Below are 19,717 nucleotides of genomic sequence, written 5' to 3' on the forward strand. Positions count from 1 at the left end.
TTCTCCCTTAAGGCAGAAATGTGCCTAATATATTGTTGTCAATTGTCATCATTTCAGGTAACATATTAGAGTTAAGTGTACTTTTTATAATGTAATAATTATTATAATGAAACAGCACATGCAACATTTAAGAGGCGATGTCATTTGGGGATCATTTCCTTATTCATTACCTCAGCAATCAGAACACTAAAGGTTTTATATTTTTACTGACCTTTTAACTCTTTACTTCCGCAGATCTCTTTTGACCTTTTATTAAAATTATCATTTCATTGTCTGTTTGTTTAACATTGGTATTTTTTTTGGATCCTATTTTTATATTTAAAGCTCTTTTGTATCATTTGTTGTCTGAACATCACTGTGTTTTTATTTAGGATGTTTTGTGGATGGGCTTGCTCCGGACCAGATGCAAGAGGGTCTAATAACGTTGTATGAAATGAATTCAGTTCAGTCAGGGTGTTAACATTTAGAGCAAATCTCAAGTCTTCATCGTCCATGTCCGTGTGCTGAAATAAGTTAATCAATAATGTCTTCATGTAGCTTATTTGTACAATGCCAGGAATCTGGACTTATGTGCCATCTGCTGAGAGAATGTGATGTGTCACAGCCGGGCATGCCTTCTAAACACGGGACAGTATAAAGACATTGGTAGGTTTGGCAGAGAAACAGCTGACTGGCTGCTCCTCTGAAACGTCTGACAGTCACACAGCTGACACTAAAATGGCGGCCTCAGTGTGAATCAGGGAAGCAGGTTCAGAACAGGGAACTAACAGAACACTTCAGCCAATCTCTTCAGCCCTCCAGTATAATGTGGGCTGTTGTGTTTCCAATTCTTGAGGCGATTTATAACGTCCCATGTCGCAGAGAGACACGGATGGCTCCATTTCTTGTTTGTTTTTATTCCTGAGACAGCGGCAGTCACATTGACCAATCAGCGCCTGAGTGTCACACTCCTATCACCTTTCTAATAATAGACCTGTGCTTGGACCCTCCAAGAATGGAAGTTTAGCCAGGCCCATATGTGGCCTAAAATTAGCCCCCCCTACCCCCCACAAGGTAGCCTTTGCCCAATGTCTGTGAACACACACACACACACACACACACACACACACACACAATCCATACTAGTCATTTAGTCCACTAGGAAGCGTCACACACTTTTTGGAGGACCTTTCTTTCCTTCATTACTTCACATGACTCATTCTGGGCTTTAAAATTGTTCCCTTCTTCTCATGTCTCTGGATTAAACATCAGCAAGCAATTAGAGGCGGTAAGTATCTTGTTGCAGTTAGTTCCAGTTGGCTGATTTGGACTCAGACCATTTCACTTTGATTCTGTTTAGTAAATTCTGTGGCTCATTAGTGGGAGAGATTTTTTATTTTTATAAAGAGCGTTAAATAAAAACTGATTCCATGCATGTCATCAAAGTCATTGGCATTATTACATTAGCCTAGTAAGGGTGTATTGTTTGGTTTTGTGTTCCTACAATAGATATGTCATGTCAACAAAGTACATTGTCTTATGGTAGCCATGTGTAGTCATGATAAGTATCATTCAAGAATTTGTTTTTGCTGTGTTGATACAGAAACCATCCCGAGTAAAAAAGAACCTAAAATGCCAAGAAAATGTCAGCGGTGCTTTGGCTGCATTATCATCTTTCTCTGCTCTTTTTGGCCTTTGCAGATGGAATTGCTTTGACTTACACCAGTCTTGGTTAACATTATGGTTCTGGGCCAAGCTGTCAACATGAGTTTGATGGACATTTCAAAGATCTTCTCCCTGCTGCAGCCTAAGGAGGAGGATGAGGACAGTGAACAGTGCCAGGCTTTGAACAATGCCGTGAGCAGCGATGACGTGACTCTGCTCTCTGAGCTGCTCTCTCAGGAGAGTTACAGGAGGTCTATCAACGCTCGAAGTGGGTGGGGGGTCCCGGTAACCCCCTTGCGCACTGCTGCAGCTCTGGGACACCTGAGGTGCTTAGAGTTGCTGTTGGAGCATGGTGCAGAGGTGAGTTATAGACAGCTTTATTAGATTACAGTGAAGTGTGCTGAGGTGGATCTTTAGTGCAGGTGTAGAGGGGACAGGAGGGCTGCTGAAGCTGCCTGTGGGTAATTTAATAACCATAGATACAAACTTTATTTAGCCAACAAACATGACTTAAGAACCAGAAAGAGGTCATTCCATCTTTCTTTGATATATTAGGTGTTCGCTGAAATGAGTAAATGTTTTGTACATAAAGGATACCAAGGAAACACACATTTACCAAAAGTGAGACACTAAGATAGTAAACTCCTGTGAAGGACTTTCAGTTTCTGTTGATTTTGGCGCCCCCTGTATGTTACCTCTTTGCTAAATGTTGATACTGCTGCATGTAACCGGTAGATTTCTGCGTAGTGCAAATGGATGCAGTGACACCGGGCTTGAATAAACAGAATCAACATGAAACATATGTCTCCACAGAACAAAGCATACCTGGCTAAAGGGACGTAGAGACAACACTGAGTTTCAACTTGTCAGTCTGCTCCAGATCCTCCTGCACAGATTAAATAAGTACATTAGTACATTCATGTGTGTGCACGTAAACTAGCTTCAATTGCTGTGCACTGCAAGCTAGGCTCCTTAGCAAATAAAATAACAATATATTCAGGATATTTAAATTAAATCAGTATACCAACAGCTAACAAAAGACTGTAAAACATTCTGAGGAACATAAATGTACACAAAATAACACAAGGAGGGAGGTTGATAAAAACTTAGGCAAAACAATGGACACCCACCTCTCCCAAAGGCAACTATACAAAAGTACAGAGGGGAAGTGGGCAAAAGAACATAATACATCATAATAACCAAAGAAGAAGAAAACAAAAGACTACAAAGGGCTGTGGACTACATAATAAGACTTAAACCATTTCCAGGTAATTTTGTGTCCTTATAAAAACACCAGCATATTTGACCCTGTTACATGTAAGCAATGTTTTCTGAAAGGAAACCTCCACCTGCTTTCTCTTACCACTGAATGTGTTCTTTATTTTGAACCTTTGATGTGCAGAGTGTGAACAAGCAGTAACTCTGACACAAACCCACCGCAGCGTTTCTAGGCATTGAAAAAAAGAAAGAAAAAAAGAGTGGTATAGAAATGATCAATCTTGTCTCGGATGCTCTCAGCCTACTTTAATATTTCATGAAGAGACATCAGCATTCATTTCCGTCTTTTTCGTTTCACAACCGGCTAAATTCTTCCCACAGGAGCTTTAACATGAGCTATGAGGGGAGATAATGTGTGTGATGCTCACACGTATTCAAGAAACATTTACCTCAACAAAGAGAGTCAAAGAGAAGAAAACATGTATCTTTAATAATAAGTTAAAGACAATGAATGAACTCATTTCATGTAATTAAGAGTCCATTGTTCCCACCTCGTTAAACACTATTCTACCCCCTAACGACGATAAAAACGACTTATTTAAAGACCGCCTTTAATCACAAACTCCTTAAGCTTTTATTTTTAACCTCACATTCTTATCTTGTGAGATTTTTCGATAAGACTTGAAATCCTTCTTGTGTTCCACGTCTCAAACATACACGACGCTCCTAAATTATAATGTCTTTCTCTTAATTACTAAAAATGTTGAGGACCAACAGGGAGACTTTTTTTTTTTTCGAAACAGTATTTCTCCTTTGAAATACCCGACATCTAAAAATGTAAGCGTTGACGACCTTATATTCAGTAGATTCAAAGTAACCAGCTTCATTTATCACTCTAACAGCTCTTTTCTCCAGTTGCATTATGGGATCAATGTTATTTCGTGACACAGTATGTCACTGCATAATAAGCAGGCAATATAACATAACAGGCATTTCTTGTTTTCACCATCTTTAACAGTATTAACGCTCCTCCGATCTATACTTTTGAGTCATGGATAGAAGGACGTCTGCATTCTCCTTCACTATGTTTTCATTCTCATATCCTCAAAACTCGGCTTCCATCATTTCAGGCAAGCAGCTTTGATCAGCCGCAGGTACACTTCTATCTGGGAAGAGCCAAACATGTACAAACTGATAATACCAGGCATGGAAGTAATGAAGCATTTAGTTTTTCCGGGTAATTTCATCTGGAGTTTTATGTTTTTGTTTCATCAAACACACATCCTGGCAGGGATGTGTGTTGTTTCCGTTACGTCACGCCGATGTTCTGTTGTGGTTTATCCAGATTGACAGCCTGGATGTGAAGGCCCAGACTCCTCTGTTCACAGCTGTCAGTGGGAAACATTTCGACTGTGTGGTGGCCCTGCTGAAGGCCGGAGCCGATCCCAACGGCAGCCAGTACAACAACTGCTCCCCGGTGTTGACAGCAACCCGTGAGGGAGACCTGGACATTCTCCGAGAGCTGCTGCGGTTTGGAGCTGAGGTGGATGTCAGATCCAAAGTTCCTGAGTGGGCCTCTAATGCTACAGCCTGCAGGGGGCCTCTTTATATAACAGCTGTTTATGGACACCTGGGCTGTTTTAAACTGCTCCTGCTCCATGGGGCCAATCCCAACTACAACTGCACAGATGAGAAGATGCTGGCCAGGATTAAGCAGCCAAAGACGGTTCTGGAAGTGTGTCTGCGGTATGGCTGCGGGGTGGAGTACATCCAGCTTCTCATAGACTTCGGGGCAGATGTGTATCTGCCCACACTGATCATTGACAAGACTACAAAGCAAAATGAAGCTTTGGCACTGCTGCTCAAAGAGAGAGGTGAGACTCTATAGCTGGTTTAATTTGCATTACACTGACTAAAAAGTCCCATGATTATTCATTTGATATTTTTCTGTTCCTGCTCCAGTTTGTCCAAAAACACTGATGTCGCAGACTCGGCTAGCGATACGAAGAGACCTCCCCTTCACCAAAAAGGAGCCTGCCATTGACAGTCTGGATATTCCAGTTATCCTGAGGAACTATCTGAAGCATGACACCTCTGAACTCATATAAGGCTCAAGATAGGATCAGAAAGTAGGGCCGGCTATTTAATATTATTTTTTTTTAACTTCACTGCTGTACACTGAGGAAGAGGAGGACGAGGTAATGGACAATAATACAACCAATCAAACTCGACTGTGAGACTTCCTCTGGCTCCTTTAGAGGTCACTTACCCTGCCAGAGCTGTAAATTCTTGTTTTAATATTTCTCCATGAAGGTTGACGTTTTGTGACTTGAAATATGTATTTTAAAAAAAAAAAAAAAAAAAAAAAAAAACCCTTAGAGGTTCTAATAGATATTTGAGCTCCGACAAGTTCATTGAAGTGTTTTCATTCAGATGGTTGTTCTGAAGGGCTCCATGTTGGAAGAAAATCTGCCGTGTCCTTGGGAAGTGTAACACCGGGGTTGGCCACTAGAGACCACAGTAATACAGCTTATTACCCTTCTCCAAACTGCAGCTTGTTATTTGGAATTTTCAACGTTAATGCCTCTTGCGTCACCTTTGGCTCTGTCTGTCACAGGTGGCATTACACAATCAAATGTGTTCACACTTCAGCCTTTTTAAGACATCCAGACACATCTGAGGACACACACACACACACACACACACACACAGACTGTGCCTTTGCGCTGCACTTTCTTAGATCTCAGCTGAAAAACAGGCTAACGTCTGTGAACTTTAAGAGCATAAACAAGCAGAGTTACCAGGCTACACTTCAGCACAGCCAACTGGGAGTATAAAACGGCACAGGTCATTACTTATTGATAACAGTCTTGGTTTGAGTGTTTGGGCAGGAAGTTTAACAGTATGCCCCGAATCCTCCCTCTGTACTACATCCAATGCGTCAACAGTCAGGAATGGAACATACAAGCAGGAAGTGATGTCACACGACAGACTACCCGGCACAATGCGCTGCACGCTCACACATCGACGCCTCGGCCCACAGTTCTGTAGAGGGTTTATTTTGAACAAAAGTACAGCTATATCAGATATGGATTTATTTTTTACAGCAAAGTACAACATATTCCCAGTGCTTCTGATTACATCAAAACATATAATGTACATACAGTTGACATCTCCACTCTCCCATTCACAGTTTCTGGATTGAATAGGCATTATTTTTCAGGTTTTTAATTTCTACAACAAATAATCGAACTCAAAAGCCAGCAAGAAAGAAAATGACACGTTTTTGCATATGGTGACGAAGGATATGAATACTGTGAGTAAAGTCTTCTGTGTTAGGCAAAAATCCAAACCCTCAAACTAGATGGTTATATACAATGAATAGATTCCAAAAAAAAAGATGAGGATGTCAGTCTTCTGGTAATCATGTTGTCATTGAACACCACATCGGTATATGGCTCGTTGAAGACTCCGTTGTACCCTGACTTTTCTGCAACAGCACATGACATGCATATCCAACTGCAAGGAGTTCTTACTAAAGACGCTGCTATGCTAATTGTAAAGGAGAGCGCGCTGGGCGGCTCCTGGACTCCCTGTGCTCAGAGGAGTTACGTAAATCTGATCAACCTCTGATGCATCCGAGTGACGCTCTGCTCACTTGGCTGTTTTATGACTTGGAGAGAGAGAGAGAGAGAGAGAAACATGTTGTCCCCTCAGCTCTCAGGACAAGGTGGGAAAGATAATTATATGAGAAAATAAACCCAATATATACAACCTCTTAACAATGTGGCAAAAGGAAACTACTTAATACTGTTTTTAATAAATACAAGTGAGGAATTAATTTCTACTGTCACATCATTGTATTTCAAAGAATTATTTCTTAAGTAGAAACAAGAGCATGATATGAATTAAAGTGACGTACTCTCTGTGTGTGTGTGTGTGTGTGTGTGTGTGTGTGTGTGTGTGTGTGTGTGTCTGCAGGATTATGTTTATTTTTAGCTCCTCCCAAGAGGTTCTGCATTTATTCAGCTCTTCTGCTCGACTACAAATCTATACACGAACACCCATGATCAGTGCTAACTCCTATTTGGTTCACCATTGTCATAGAAAAATGATACCCGTTTTTGCCTCGGCGGTTCATGGTTTTCATAAAGAATAACCAGCAGGTTTGACCAAAAACAGCATAAGTTAGAGTCAAAGAAAAAGATTTTAATCAAAGTAACACTTGGAAGAAAACCCATTACATCTGGGCAAGAGAGAGCATCAGTGCCTTTCACGTCACCTCAACAGTTCAGTCTTTGATACAGCATGAGGGGAAGATGTCCCCCCCCTCTTTACTTGACAATAAATAAAAACAGAAGCTACAACCTGCGGTGGTGTCGAGTGAGCAGGAGACAGGTGGACAGAGAAAAAAAAAAGAACTCCCTTATGTGACATGGCAGGGCTTCACAAACCAGTGCTTGTGTGTTCTGGGAAAAGAAAAATCCCCATTGGAGATAAAATGAAACTAAACAATCTGTTAAGAGTTGTCTTAAGTCTCATGCAAAATATTGGATGCCACAAGCATGCATTTACCTGGTACTGAGGTCTACCGCACGCTAGAACTGGAACAACATTCGTCTCCAACGCAAAATACCAATATCCAAATATATGATCTGTCCTTTTTACATTATTTACAGTGTGTAGCCGAGAAAGGTAAAATAGATGAGTCCAGAACTCGTGGTTATTAATATACTTTGAAATGTCAAACCTTCGCTAATGAAGAGCCGTTTTCTACTACATACTCAAATTAAACTTTCAGCATGTTTAATAGATAATAAAGGAAATCTAAGTAAGTCTCTGAACGTTTAAAATCAGAATTCACTTCTTTCTTTTTTTTGTGTGTGTGCAATTAAATGACTGCTATTTAAATGTGATAGTATAGAATAGAATAACAAGGTGTGTGAAAGGGATTCAGTCAGCCAGCACAGTATCTACTCGTATGGAAAAAAAAGGCCTGACCTCTTGAGTTTCTGTCCGAGTGGATCTCATGCACTGGGGGAATGAGGAATTCCCAGTGTGTATGAGAGATAGACAGAGAGAGAGAGAGAGAGAGAGTTAGAGAGAGAGTTAGAGAGAGAGAGAGTTAGAGAGAGAGAGAGAGATGCGAGTCCCATGATGAAGGGAAAATACATGACTAATTCAAATCTGCCTGTGAAACTGAATAGATAATCACTAGTGGAATGCTGGAAGGCACTGTTAGATAGCATCTCTCTTCTACGCAGCAGAACGGGCCAGCAAGTGCGTATGATTATGTGTGTGTGCGTGGGTGTGTTTGCCTGCATGCTTGCGTCTGTGTGTTGGAACTGGTTGCAGCGTTGAATCGGGGAATAGAGGAAAGGGGGGGGGGGGTGTTTGGGAGTGGTTGTGGTGGTGGGTTTTAGCACGGGACCTGAGGTTATCTTGGCCTGGGAACCATTTCTTTTTTGCTGTGCCAGACCAGGGAGTTATCTTCCAAAAACAATTTCACTGGGAGCCATCTCTACAGACACCAGCAACCGACTCACCCGTTTCTCAACTTCCTTTACTGAAACAAAACATAAATTACACGACATACAAAGCAAGTCTAAGGTCTTTTTTTTCCCAATAGGTTATAAGGCCTTTAAGAAGGCAAACAAATGACATAGAACAATATAAGAATTCTTTCAAATCACATTGGAGTGAATAGTGAAGATATATCATAATATTTCACATTGCACAAGTTGTCATACTGTATATGCACGGTCCATCAGGTGATAAAAGTCAACACAAAACGTATTCATCTGTATCTGAGGTCAAAATATGATCACAAACCATAGAGAGATGTGTCACTTACATGCGAACTGTAGAAATCAAATACAAATAAAAACACCTTCATGATGGCATTGTAAATCAGTAGAACTTTTTTCTCGCCCCTCTCTTGTAGTAGCACAGGATCTTGCTCACAGCAGGTTTTGTTGTTTTTTTTGGGGGGGGGGGGGCAGTTTGGATGAAACAATTCTATCTGACCCGGCCTGAGTCTGCCGCAAATTCATTGAACAGTGCCGAGCTTAACGGCCAGAACGTTTAGATCAGATCTGGAAAAAGGACGTGACGGGGACGAGTGCCAAGATTTGAACCTGCAGTCATCGGAGACGCGTGAATCTGTCAGAGGACACCTGCACGCTCCAGATTAAATTCACCTTTCTGCCTCCCTGTGGTATTGGCTCACACTTCTGCAGGGTTCTGTCTTTCACCCAGCTGATACGCCTGTCCTGTTCATTTCAAATATCGGCCTTTTTTTGTCCGACCAGTTCCCCTTGTGCTGGTTACGCTTCCTTCTCATTTGTCATCGGTGACATTGCGTGTTCGGCTCTCTGCAAACCAAGTGTGCGTAAAGTACGCCACAGACTGCTGTGCTTTTTACAGTGTGAGCAAGAGGAAAATAATTAAGTCAACTGACGAAGTCTGTTTTGTTTTTTGTTTTTTTTTGTACAGCCGACGTGAGAAAGAGAAACTATTTCACACATTGGCCAATTCATCAGCTTCACTTTGAGCTCTTTCTGGAGGTAGGCTGTGCTCTTTCCAAACACCCAGTGAGCTGCCAGCACAGTGCTACAGGGGTGGTCTCTGGGGAGAGTGGGGAGGGGGGAAGGGGGGGGGGCTCTGAAACGAGGCAGGTGGGCCGCAGCCTGCATATCTCCCGCTCCCAGCTCGTTCATCTGAGCAGCCATCTCTCCGTAAAATGTAACCCTACAGCCAACCCCCCACCCCCCCACCCCAACCCCCCCTCCGCCACCGTGTGATTGGTTATGAATACCCTGTTAAAAGTGCTCGGTGAAAAAAGGATGTAAATATTCTATTCATGTTGCAACTATTGATTTGTTCCCTGACCCGTCATATCATGGCCAATGGCAGGTTTCCAAAAGAATGAAGCTCTGCCCTCCGAGAGCCACTGACTCATCGAGGCTGAGCAGGAAGGTAGAGAGAGAGAGAGAGAGAGGGAGAGAGGGCGAGAGAGGGAGGGATGCAGAGTGAAAGGGAAACTCTGTGAGCGTCACACTTGGTGATGAGAGGGCTACTTCATGCAAAGAGCGAGAGAGAGAGAGAGAGATAGAGAGAGAGAGAGAGAGAGAGAGAGAGAGAGAGAGAGAGAGAGAGAGAGGAGTGTGAAGCGTTGAGAGAGCGAGATTCCAGACGCAGACATCAGTGAAGCGGAGATTGCCTGAGCAGTGTGTGATCGTTGGCAGAATGGATCTAACTCCGAGGAGATGCTGACAGTGGAGCTCCTCGCCGATCCTTTCAGACGCCCGCAGCTGGTAGCCGAGGCCCGCCGTTATTTGATCTCACATTCAAGAAGAATGCAGCGAGCGATCTCACATAGCAGCACAGCGAGATCCCAACGTTTGGCAGACAATCATACTACGAGGAATGCCCTGGCTTGGCCTTGTGTTTCTTTCCAGAAAATGAAATAATAGAACAATCTCAGTAACTCCAGGACATTCAGATGAAGTGAAAATGTAGAATCCGAGGGAAAGAGTTCATGACAGTCGACTCAGTTGGAGAAGCATGATAACTTAGAGTGTTACTAACATATATGAATTGTAAAGTTTTATTTTTTTCCCCCCGCAACTTCTCAAGTCCTCAGTCCTCCTGCTGCTTCCAGTCCCGCTCTGTATTAAGACTGGTCCTTTGAAGTCTCGAGTGTGTGTGTGTGTGTGTGTGTTATATTTTTCTTCATCAAGGGACTTGATCATCCAGTGTTTAGTGCTTCTAAGAAAAATAGCTGGTCCTTCAGAAGAGTCTTTGAATCTCTATTTCCTAAATGGAGCTAATCTACTAAAATTCTGCCAGAAAGGAGCCTGGCCTCTTTTGGATTGACTGAATTCAAAAACCTCTCCTTGTGCCATGTCCTCCGTTACCTCATAATGCCCCGCACTGAGGGGGTCCTGGGGGGGCGGGTATGAGGGGGGCGTGCACCTGTTTACACCTAGGAAGGCAGGTGCAAAGAGAGCAAGAAGGGGATATGGTGGAGGGGGAGGGGGGGGGGACAAGAAGACGTTTCGGGGCGCGAAGCAAAAGAGGGGAAAAAAAAGGGGAGAGGGAGGTGGATAGCAAATAGGAAACATCGTCAGTAATGGATCAGAACCGCACACAACAACACAACATCAAGTCATGCGTCCAAAGGAAAAACAGGCACGAAGACGGACAAAATGAGCCTTCACTGTGAACATTCCTGCATATTAAACCGGAGATATGATACAGTGTGATCATATGATGACGGCTGAATCCAGAGGAAACGTAAACATTCAGCTCGAGCAATGACACAAGGGAGACTTCAGGTGCTATTCAATCAAACGCTGCGGCGGGCAAACGAGTGAAGCGGACAGATTGTGTGTCTGATACACGGTGATGGAATCAGGCAGCTGGACGAGAGACATTGTCCTTCGGTGTTTGTCGACAGCACGCTTGTTTGGATAGCACCCTCAACACTCGGGAACACAAAAAAATAGAGCCAACTAAAAGCTGTTAATATGCGTCGAAGCTACAGCCTACCATGTCATTACGCTACAGTCTACAAGCATCACAACTACGCTAGTGCAGTTACGAAAAAATTAGATAGAATCAATATTTGGAGATGAGATATTCAAAAGTTGCCATGGCATCTTAGAGAAGACTGTAAAGGATGGGAGACAGTGTCTTTTTTGATCGGGGGTATTTTGGGAAGGGTTCCATGTCTTTGTGTTAGTGGGAGCTGTGTCATCTTGGACGGTCGGGTTAATGCTTGTAAACAGATTGGACAGTGAGTGCATGCTCCACTGTTAATCACAACACCTCCCAATGCTGCTGAGCAGTTGCCATGGCATCTTATTGTTGCTAGCTCTAAGGAGAACTCTAATGCATATACCTTTATCATTCTCAAACCATGTCCATACAACATGGCCCTCTTTCTCAAGATGAAATCTATAAATGAATCTGAAATTCAAGAGAGTACTTCACCTTGTGCCAGCCAATGTACACATACAGCACTTAGAAAACACACAAACATAAAAGGTCTGACAGACATCTACAGGGAACCTAACGTCAGAGAGAACATTCCAGCAGTGGTTAATTCATACTTCAAATGGATGGTCATGCTTATAGTGAGACTGGCAAGAGCAAGAACATCAGTTAGGGTAAACGTACACACATCTAGCCTCACACTAAAACGACTAAATCTTAAAGGAGGATCCCAGCACTTTGGACATGTGGCTCCTCTGACCGAGGCTTCGTCAGGAAGGAGCGTCTTAAAACAACGGGTCAGACGTTTTCTTCTGTCACTGAGATAGTTTGCGAGCTGTTTTGTTGTATCTTGAATTTATGACATCACAAAATAAGACAAAGTCTGTTTTTTTTTTCTTACCCTGAAGTTTCTCCTGACTTCAGGGCGTCATGTCCTTCCGATCAGCTCATAAGGAGTGCTTGTTAACAAAAAAAAGGTTTGTTTCTCTTGATGATAGTCAGGATGTAAGAGTGAGTATTTACAACCAACAACCACTCAAACTCAGCAAATGAAAAAAAATGGCGTCTGATATATTTTTTTCCAGACAAGCGTGACACAGGACCCACATGTCAAGAACACAGGTATCTCCCTTTAAACTCAATACTTCATGCAAACAGCCCTCTGTCTTTTCATTGATGCTTAACAGCTGCCTTAAAACTCCGATCAAGTCGACTTCATGTGCGGACTAACAGACAATTAGCTCAGAGTCTAAATAGTGCAGGTTATAAAGCGTGACAGCATGATTCCACTTGGCTTTTTTCGAGCTCGGTGAGCACACAGGTAGTGGAGGTTCATAAGGAAACAAAGAGGCATGTTTTAGAAAAGGCGTAGAAAGTAAACAAAAAAACAAATAAAAAAAGAGAGCAGGTTAAAGGAAGAGTAAACAGCGATGAGAAGACAGAGCACACCAGCGAGGAAGAGAAAAAGAAAATCACCTGATATCTTCTTGTTGCCTCACCTTTCTGTTTGGTCACCTTTCTCACTGTCATGGCTGCCTGTCGCTTCTGGTACTCAGAGATCTCAAAGCCTGAAGCACAAAGAAGGCGGTGTAAGTACGACTCCAGATGTTTAGACTGCTCTAACTGCGAGCCAGTCACTGCGTCCCTCCAGTGCCTTCATTCATCACCCACACAAAATGGATTTGTTAACCACTCTTATTGGCTGTCGTGACAATGGCGGCCAATGAAGAAGTGATTTCCTCTCAGATGATCATGTCAGGATGGCCAAAAAGAAAAAGACTGTAACTGTAGTCAAAGCGAGTAAACGTGTGTTACACTTTAATTACAGAGCAAAGGTCTCAAACTGGTTCAAAACACAGAATTCAGCAGTTTCATGTAAAAAAAAAAAAAAAAAGTAGGAATGTAAAGATTCACTAAACTCTCATTCATGATTTGTTTGACAAATTCTGAGTGAAACAGATTCTTTTCGGTGCTGCTAACCAGCTTGTCAGTGTCAGTGTGTTTTCTGTCTCTCGACATGGGGAGGCGATTGGAGCTTCTCGTCGTGGTGTCCATTAAATGCTGCGTCACGTCGGTTGTTCTCTTTGTCTCGTTCCCTGTCTTCTTGCAGTATTCGCTCACAGCTTGTGTCTTGCCTGTTGTCTTCTCACTTTTTTTCTTTTCATTTTCCGTCTTGGAGAAGTCAGAATGTTTACACGCCTCCGATTTCAAAGTGGTGCGTCCTAAACGTCAGCCTGCTCTACAGCTGCTGACGCTCACCATATGATTGAGATTCATTTTTCAGGAGACCGATGTGAACCTTGTATTGCTTTCTTTTATTATTATCATTGTTATTATTAGTATTATTATAATTTTTTTTAATTTTTTTTTGCTTTCTCTTATGGTTATCGTTGATTTATTTTCTATATTCCTTTGGAAGGTCCTTTTTTAAGCCCATGTTGGGTTTTTTAACCTCTCCCACACTTCCTGTTCTTGTTTAATGTTTTCTTTTTTTTGTCTAACTGTCTTTTTTTGGTGCAAATAAAATAAAATAAAAAATAAACCTCGACACCTTTGACTCCATTTCTCATGATGACTCTTTCCATCCTTCAGCTGAATCTAAACTGTCGATGTTCGCCCCGCTATGGCTAACATAAGCTTAGCTTGTGTTGACATTATGACAGTGACAGCGATCATATTAAATGGACACAGGGTTAGTCAGACACAGCTGTGAAGAATATATGCACATATTCTTGACAAAGGCAAAGACTAATACATAAGTAGAGAAGGAGGGATCACTAAATCTCCACACGAGGGCTGTAAAGCCCCTCAAAGAATGTTCTTGACTTGAAAACAGCTTTAAAGGAGTGTTATATTTAAACACTCAAGTAAAAAAACATTGTTAAACTACCAGTATACAGTGTCTCCTAGGACAGTGGTTCCAAACCTTTTTTCCTTGGAGCCCCTCGACCCCCCTAAATGTATCAAAAAGCTGAGCCTCCCAAGGACCCACACCCAAAAAGTGACACACAGCTAAATGATCGTCGACTTCAACTGTTTTCAGCCGTCAATGCTGTTATTGTCCTGTATAAATGTAACATTTTGTCTCTTTACATCCAAACACTACACACCTACACATACATGTTCCTACCAAAAACAAAAGAAACCCCTCCATTTTAGTAATATGATCAAATCTGATGTTAATAAACTCAGAGCAGATAAAGGAATAAATGTCCTAATGTATGATTTGATTTTGAGCCGGCCAATCAAAGCTGACGTTTGACTCACATAAACATGATTTTAATCATGTGCGTGCTTGTTGCCGACGTTTTCGTACTTAGAGTCACCTTGTGGTGTGCTACAGCGAGTACAACATGGAACTGAAGCTCCATTGGCCACTGTGAAGGAAACTCATGCTTTCCAAACAGGGAGGTGTGTGACTAACCGATTTTCTCGTCCTCCTGCACCATCTTCCTCTCCTCGTGGAAGGCCCTGAGCCAGCGAATCTTCTCCTCTGGCTTCTTGGCCAGGAAGATGTGGATCTCCTCGCTGTCTTTGTTGCATAACTTGAATGCATTCTTCACACTGACGTTGAAGTCGTCGTCACGGCCGTCTATCGCATCCCGCACCTCATAGCGGTCCATGTCGATGCGTCCCTTATAATACAGGATGTCCCGGCGTATCAGGTCCTGGGGAAGAGCACGGATGATGTTTGTTAATGCGTGCGTGTGTGTGTGAGCTGAACCGTGGAGGTGTCAACGAGCATCCCTCCCTCTGTTATCCTGAGAGTCTGTCTTATGCAACCTCTTCCATCTGCTGCCTAAACATACAAACACCTTCTACACACACAGTAGGAAGCCACATTTCACAGCAAACCTGCTTGGCACTAACACGGAATATATAAAGCACTCTTCCTACAATAGTAAATACACTTACTAGCGTTTCTCAACACAAGTTCAATCAAAAATGCACGAAAAGCTTGTATCCATCAGGTCGTTATGACTTGTGTTTATTCAGATATTCGATTCCCTGTTACTGATCAACAACTAATAACAGACAGTCTATGAAAACACAGTGTCACACGTCCATCCCCGAGCTTCAGGTCTCAGGGTTAGGGGGTCTTCTGTTGTTTATCTAACAGTCACTAAATCAACAGATATCACAGGTAACAAGTCCACAGGCCAATGTCTGCCTACTCATCATCACAGTCAACAGTTTCAGATGACAGCATGTCTGCACTCCGGCTCTTTAAGATAGCACCGCTCTAAATATCAATACTGCTCATTTACAACACTGTTATCACTGTGTTTGCACACGTTCATCGACCTCCAGCAAAGTCTGTTTACATTCAGTTAAACATGACTGACAGAATGTTTATTTTTATTCTTGTATTTTTAGTGCTTATTCACTTTGTATAACACATTTTTTTTGTTACCAAAAATGTTTTGAGAACCTGCTGCTGTAACGCCACAATTTCCCAGTTTGGGATCAATAAAATACATCTATTGTATCCACAGTTCTGTACACATTTTTAAGAGAAATGTAGGGTTGGTAATCTTTGAAAATTAGCATGATTTTGAACATGGCATTCCCTCCATGCTCTGTCTTCACTCAGCCCCTTCAAAAGCCACGCCCCTCACCTACATGCACGAGTGCCATTGGTCCAGAAGTGGATCTCAGCTCATGCTTTGGGTGTGGGCTCGTGCATGGATGGGGTAGAGATCGAGCAGGGAGACAGAGAGGCGTGATTGGTTCGTAAAAATTGAACCGAGTGCAGACATTGGTCGAAGTGATGCATATTTTTACTGGCTCTTTAATTGATGCATACTTTTTACTAGCTCTTTGATTATTGTTTTGATGCATATCTTTTTTTCTACACTTATATTTTTATCTATTTAATATTTTTTTGCACTATGTGAGTTTCTTCTGCTATCCTGCTTTCCTGCTGTAAATTTCTCCGCTAGCGAGATGAATAAAGGATTATCTTATCTTATCTTAAGTTTTTATGCGCTACAGGGGTTTTCTTTGTTCATATTTCAGAGCGCTTGAGTTATTAATTACTGTGAGGACCTAAAGACAATTTCAATCAAACTCTTAAAAAGTGGATCTGGAGAAAATGACCTACCCTACCTTTGAAGGAATAATGAATGAATGGGCCCCGGTAGCATAGTGGTTAGTGTTTGCACCCCACGTACAGAGATAGTCGTCAAAGGGGGGCGGGGTTCAAATCCGATCTGTGGCTCTCTCTCTCTCCCTGATTTCTGACTCTCTCCACTGTCCTATCGCCACAACAAAGGCACGAAAAGCCCCGAACTGAAACCTTAATAAAAAAAAGAGTGATCCAAACATGTTCACCTCATGATCTCTTTGGGACTGTTTTGTTTTTTTATCTTATCCGACCATATTCAAACAGTGTCATGCCTCCAGTGCGTGTGAAATCACTGCGATGTTCACTGAGTCCGTTCTCCTTACATGTGCAATCATTTCTTAAATAGCTGGCTGTAGATAAACATTTTGGAAACTTATTGTCATCATCCTGTCAGAGTCATTTTCTAATTCAATAAAAAGCCTTTTTAAAGTGTGTAAGTCAAACTTCACAGTCATTCAGATCAACTCCACCACACGGCAACACAGAGACCTTTTTTTTTTATTTTTGCTTCCAAATAATGTGCACTCATTCATCATCTAAATATTCAAACACTGGGTGACTGACCATCTCTCTCTGATCTGTCGCTCTTCAACCAAAAATAACTTTCACCTCTGTGACTTCAGCCAGCCATGAAAAAAATACACGTTGTTACATCCTGTCCCCACTTTAAGGTCAAGAAAGGTAAGAAATCAAAGTAAAGAACGGAGTCTTTTAATAAGCATGCATGGGCGAATGTGCATCTGTGTGCTGATAAGGAAGAGATGTAAAGATGGCCGACCATATGAGGCGAGTTACTAACACAGCCCCGGGGGGGGGGGGGGCTGCTGTTACACATGTTGTACTTCGGTTCCTGGAGAACAAAGACTAGATGTGATTATTCAGTGTGTCTCGGAGCAGAATTCGTTTAGTGGGTGAGATCAGCTAACAGACGTAGGTGACCCGCAGAAATACTTGAGTTCATTTTAGGTGTCAAGAGACGATAAGAGGAGCGGGCCGGGGGAAAAGATAGACGTGCAGAAAATGACTCAATCTTCATGTTTTTCTCTGTCGTGCATTAAATCATTGTTGCGCTGTGTGTACACATGTATGCGTGGGATGACGCAGTTATTCAGTCCTGCGTGTGTGTGTGTGTGTGTGTGTGTGTGTGTCTGGCGGTGTCCCTGTATGCATGTGTGATAAAGTCTAGCCGAGCATGAACATCCATCTGACAGGAGAGCACAGCCTTGGTGCATTAGAGCCCAAAGTACCAAAGCTCCATTTTGTAAAAAGGCACAGAAGATTTGAGCGCATCTTCACTGAGGGCTGGTGCGTCTCACTCGCTCTTATATAATCCCTTCGCAGCTCACAAGTAAGGTTGATGAAGTCACATTGTCTCCAAGCACCTCAGTCACCAGCCATGTGATACACAACGCTTAAGAACACAGTCGGAGGATGTGTTTCAGCTTATCAGCTTGTTTTTCAGCCAGCGTTGTCTCTTAGAAAAAAGAAGGGAAAAAAGGGAACACAGAGAGAGAGAGAGAGAGAGAGAGAGAGAGAGAGAGAGAGAGAGAGAGAGCCTACCTTCTTACAGAGGACCAGCTGGTGATCAAAGAGGAAGAAGACTCGCTGCTGGCTGCGTCCATACGGCTGATAGATCCATGACAACTCCCCAGTGTAGATGAGTTCCGAGCTCCTGTCCAAGATATCATCTCCCTGGACACACACACGCACGCACACACACACACACACACACACAAAATTCAGACATGCACTATATAAATATAGGACAGTCTCACAGATAAAACTCAGGTTTCAGCTTAAAAAAAAGATTACAATTCTGGTTCGTCATGAGCAAAGAGTCATAGAGACTTCTGTGACTTTGAAGGAGCTTTGTACGGTGGCTGGGAAGTACAAAACAAGATAACAAAGTATGAAAGACGTCCACATAGGACAACATTTTTTATCAAACAAATTAACAAGAAGAGAAACACTTTTACAAGTGCTGAGACAGATTTACAAACGACAAAACTTACAAATACAACTTTACATATATAAATCTGTGGTCAAAACAAAGTAAACGACGGCCCTTTTAGCCACTTCCGGGTCACTTCCTGCATTTGGTCCGTTCCCTTTTTGTCAAGATTCAGTTGTTTGTAAATGTATTTAAGGATTGGTCAAATCTGTCTCAGCGCTCGTGAGAGTGTTTCTCATCTTGTACATTTGTTTCATAAATTATAAATTCCTTTGTAAAACTGTTTTTCTTTTGCCATTTTGTTTTTGAAATTTAAATTTGTCTTAAGCTTTGCAAAAGCGTTTCACACTTTTTAATTGCATTTTGCACTTCCCAGCCACCGTAGGATTTGCGAGGTCGAAAACATGGTGGTGATGATGTCAGTGTGATGTCATGATACAGCATGGTAACGGTGAGCCGACTTGGACATGTGACTGTTAACATAGCAGACTAATGAAATCAATAAATGTTATTTTGTTGAATTCTACCTTTTTAACGAACTTTAATCACATTTCAGGACACGCCATTTAAGCTTTGTCCATCTTGGCGGCCATTTTTTAAATTTCCTTTTGAAGCCTCTGAACTTAGCTAACATGCAACATTAAACTGCTGGATGTGTTGAAACCCTAAAAGTGACGATAAAACTATGAAAGAAGTTAAAGGAATAACTTCGCTTTTTTACAAAAACTATTAATACAAAGTTTTCCCAAAGCCGGGTGAAATATATTGATATTGATTTTATTGAGTAAAACGTTTGCTTGTCCTTCCTGTGTCGTCGTTTATCAGCAACACATTCAAGGAAAACAAGAAATGTAGCGATATTTCAGCTGGAAGACATTTGAAATGCAACACTCAGATTGCTTTCGTAAAGTCGGTCGTATATAAAGTGTCTACATTTAGTGACAGATAAACAGTGTTAAAATGAAAGTGTTCGCTCTATAGGCTAAATCTGCGGCTATTTACTGATTTGACATTCAGTACAAATCCATACCTCCCAGTCTAGAACGGAGGCCTGCCACTGGGCGATCTTGTCGATGTTTTCCAGCCTCCTCTTCCTCTCGTTGATCTGCTGAGTGACGTTCCGCATTACTGCCAGCGCTGCTGCCACGTATCGATAGTCACTGCGAACACAATGTACACAGAATCAGTGCTGGGTGTTAAAGGGGAAAGTTATAGCTCTTGGAGATGGGCCACGCTTTAAAAAAAAAAAGAAAGAAAGAAAGGCGTGTAATGTTGCA

At 42.1% G+C, this 19,717-nt stretch overlaps 2 protein-coding genes across 10 annotated transcripts in view; one reads left to right on the forward strand and one right to left on the reverse strand.

Moving 5' to 3' along the window:
• The first annotated feature begins 1,112 nt into the window (after window positions 1-1,112).
• asb12a (ankyrin repeat and SOCS box-containing 12a) lies at window positions 1,113-7,222 on the forward strand. The gene is made up of 4 exons (XM_079352789.1): window positions 1,113-1,267; window positions 1,681-2,004; window positions 4,208-4,736; window positions 4,825-7,222. The coding sequence occupies exons 2-4, from the start codon at window positions 1,720-1,722 to the stop codon at window positions 4,968-4,970; spliced, it is 960 nt and encodes a 319-aa protein (XP_079208915.1). The 5' UTR covers window positions 1,113-1,267; window positions 1,681-1,719; the 3' UTR covers window positions 4,971-7,222.
• A 1,610-nt stretch (window positions 7,223-8,832) lies between these two features.
• Window positions 8,833-19,717, reverse strand: part of LOC306829660 (rho guanine nucleotide exchange factor 9) — a 40,930-nt gene continuing 30,045 nt past the window's right edge. For 7 of the 9 annotated variants that reach the window (XM_079352769.1, XM_079352773.1, XM_079352770.1 and 4 more), the window contains 5 exons: window positions 19,471-19,600; window positions 18,050-18,181; window positions 14,786-15,029; window positions 12,861-12,929; window positions 8,833-10,849 (listed from right to left, as the gene is read on the reverse strand). In XM_079352769.1, coding sequence (XP_079208895.1) covers window positions 10,674-10,849; window positions 12,861-12,929; window positions 14,786-15,029; window positions 18,050-18,181; window positions 19,471-19,600 — 751 coding nt within the window. In that variant the 3' untranslated portion in view covers window positions 8,833-10,673. Of the gene's footprint in view, window positions 10,850-11,767; window positions 11,836-12,837; window positions 12,930-14,785; window positions 15,030-18,049; window positions 18,182-19,470; window positions 19,601-19,717 lie in introns of all 9 variants that reach the window. The other 2 variants (XM_079352771.1, XM_079352772.1) reach the window with 2 other exon arrangements.

Source organism: Symphodus melops (genome assembly GCF_947650265.1).
Source record: "Symphodus melops genome assembly, chromosome: 9".
In the NCBI taxonomy this organism is placed as follows: Eukaryota; Metazoa; Chordata; class Actinopteri; order Labriformes; family Labridae; genus Symphodus; species Symphodus melops.

Bases quoted from the DNA above. Each gene is read 5' to 3' on its own strand.
- asb12a (XM_079352789.1), top strand. From the start codon at position 1,720: ATGGTTCTGGGCCAAGCTGTCAACATGAGTTTGATGGACATTTCAAAG. The intron at 2,005-4,207 runs GTGAGTTATAGA...TGGTTTATCCAG, and splicing joins TGTTGGAGCATGGTGCAGAG to ATTGACAGCCTGGATGTGAA. The intron at 4,737-4,824 runs GTGAGACTCTAT...TTCCTGCTCCAG, and splicing joins ACTGCTGCTCAAAGAGAGAG to TTTGTCCAAAAACACTGATG.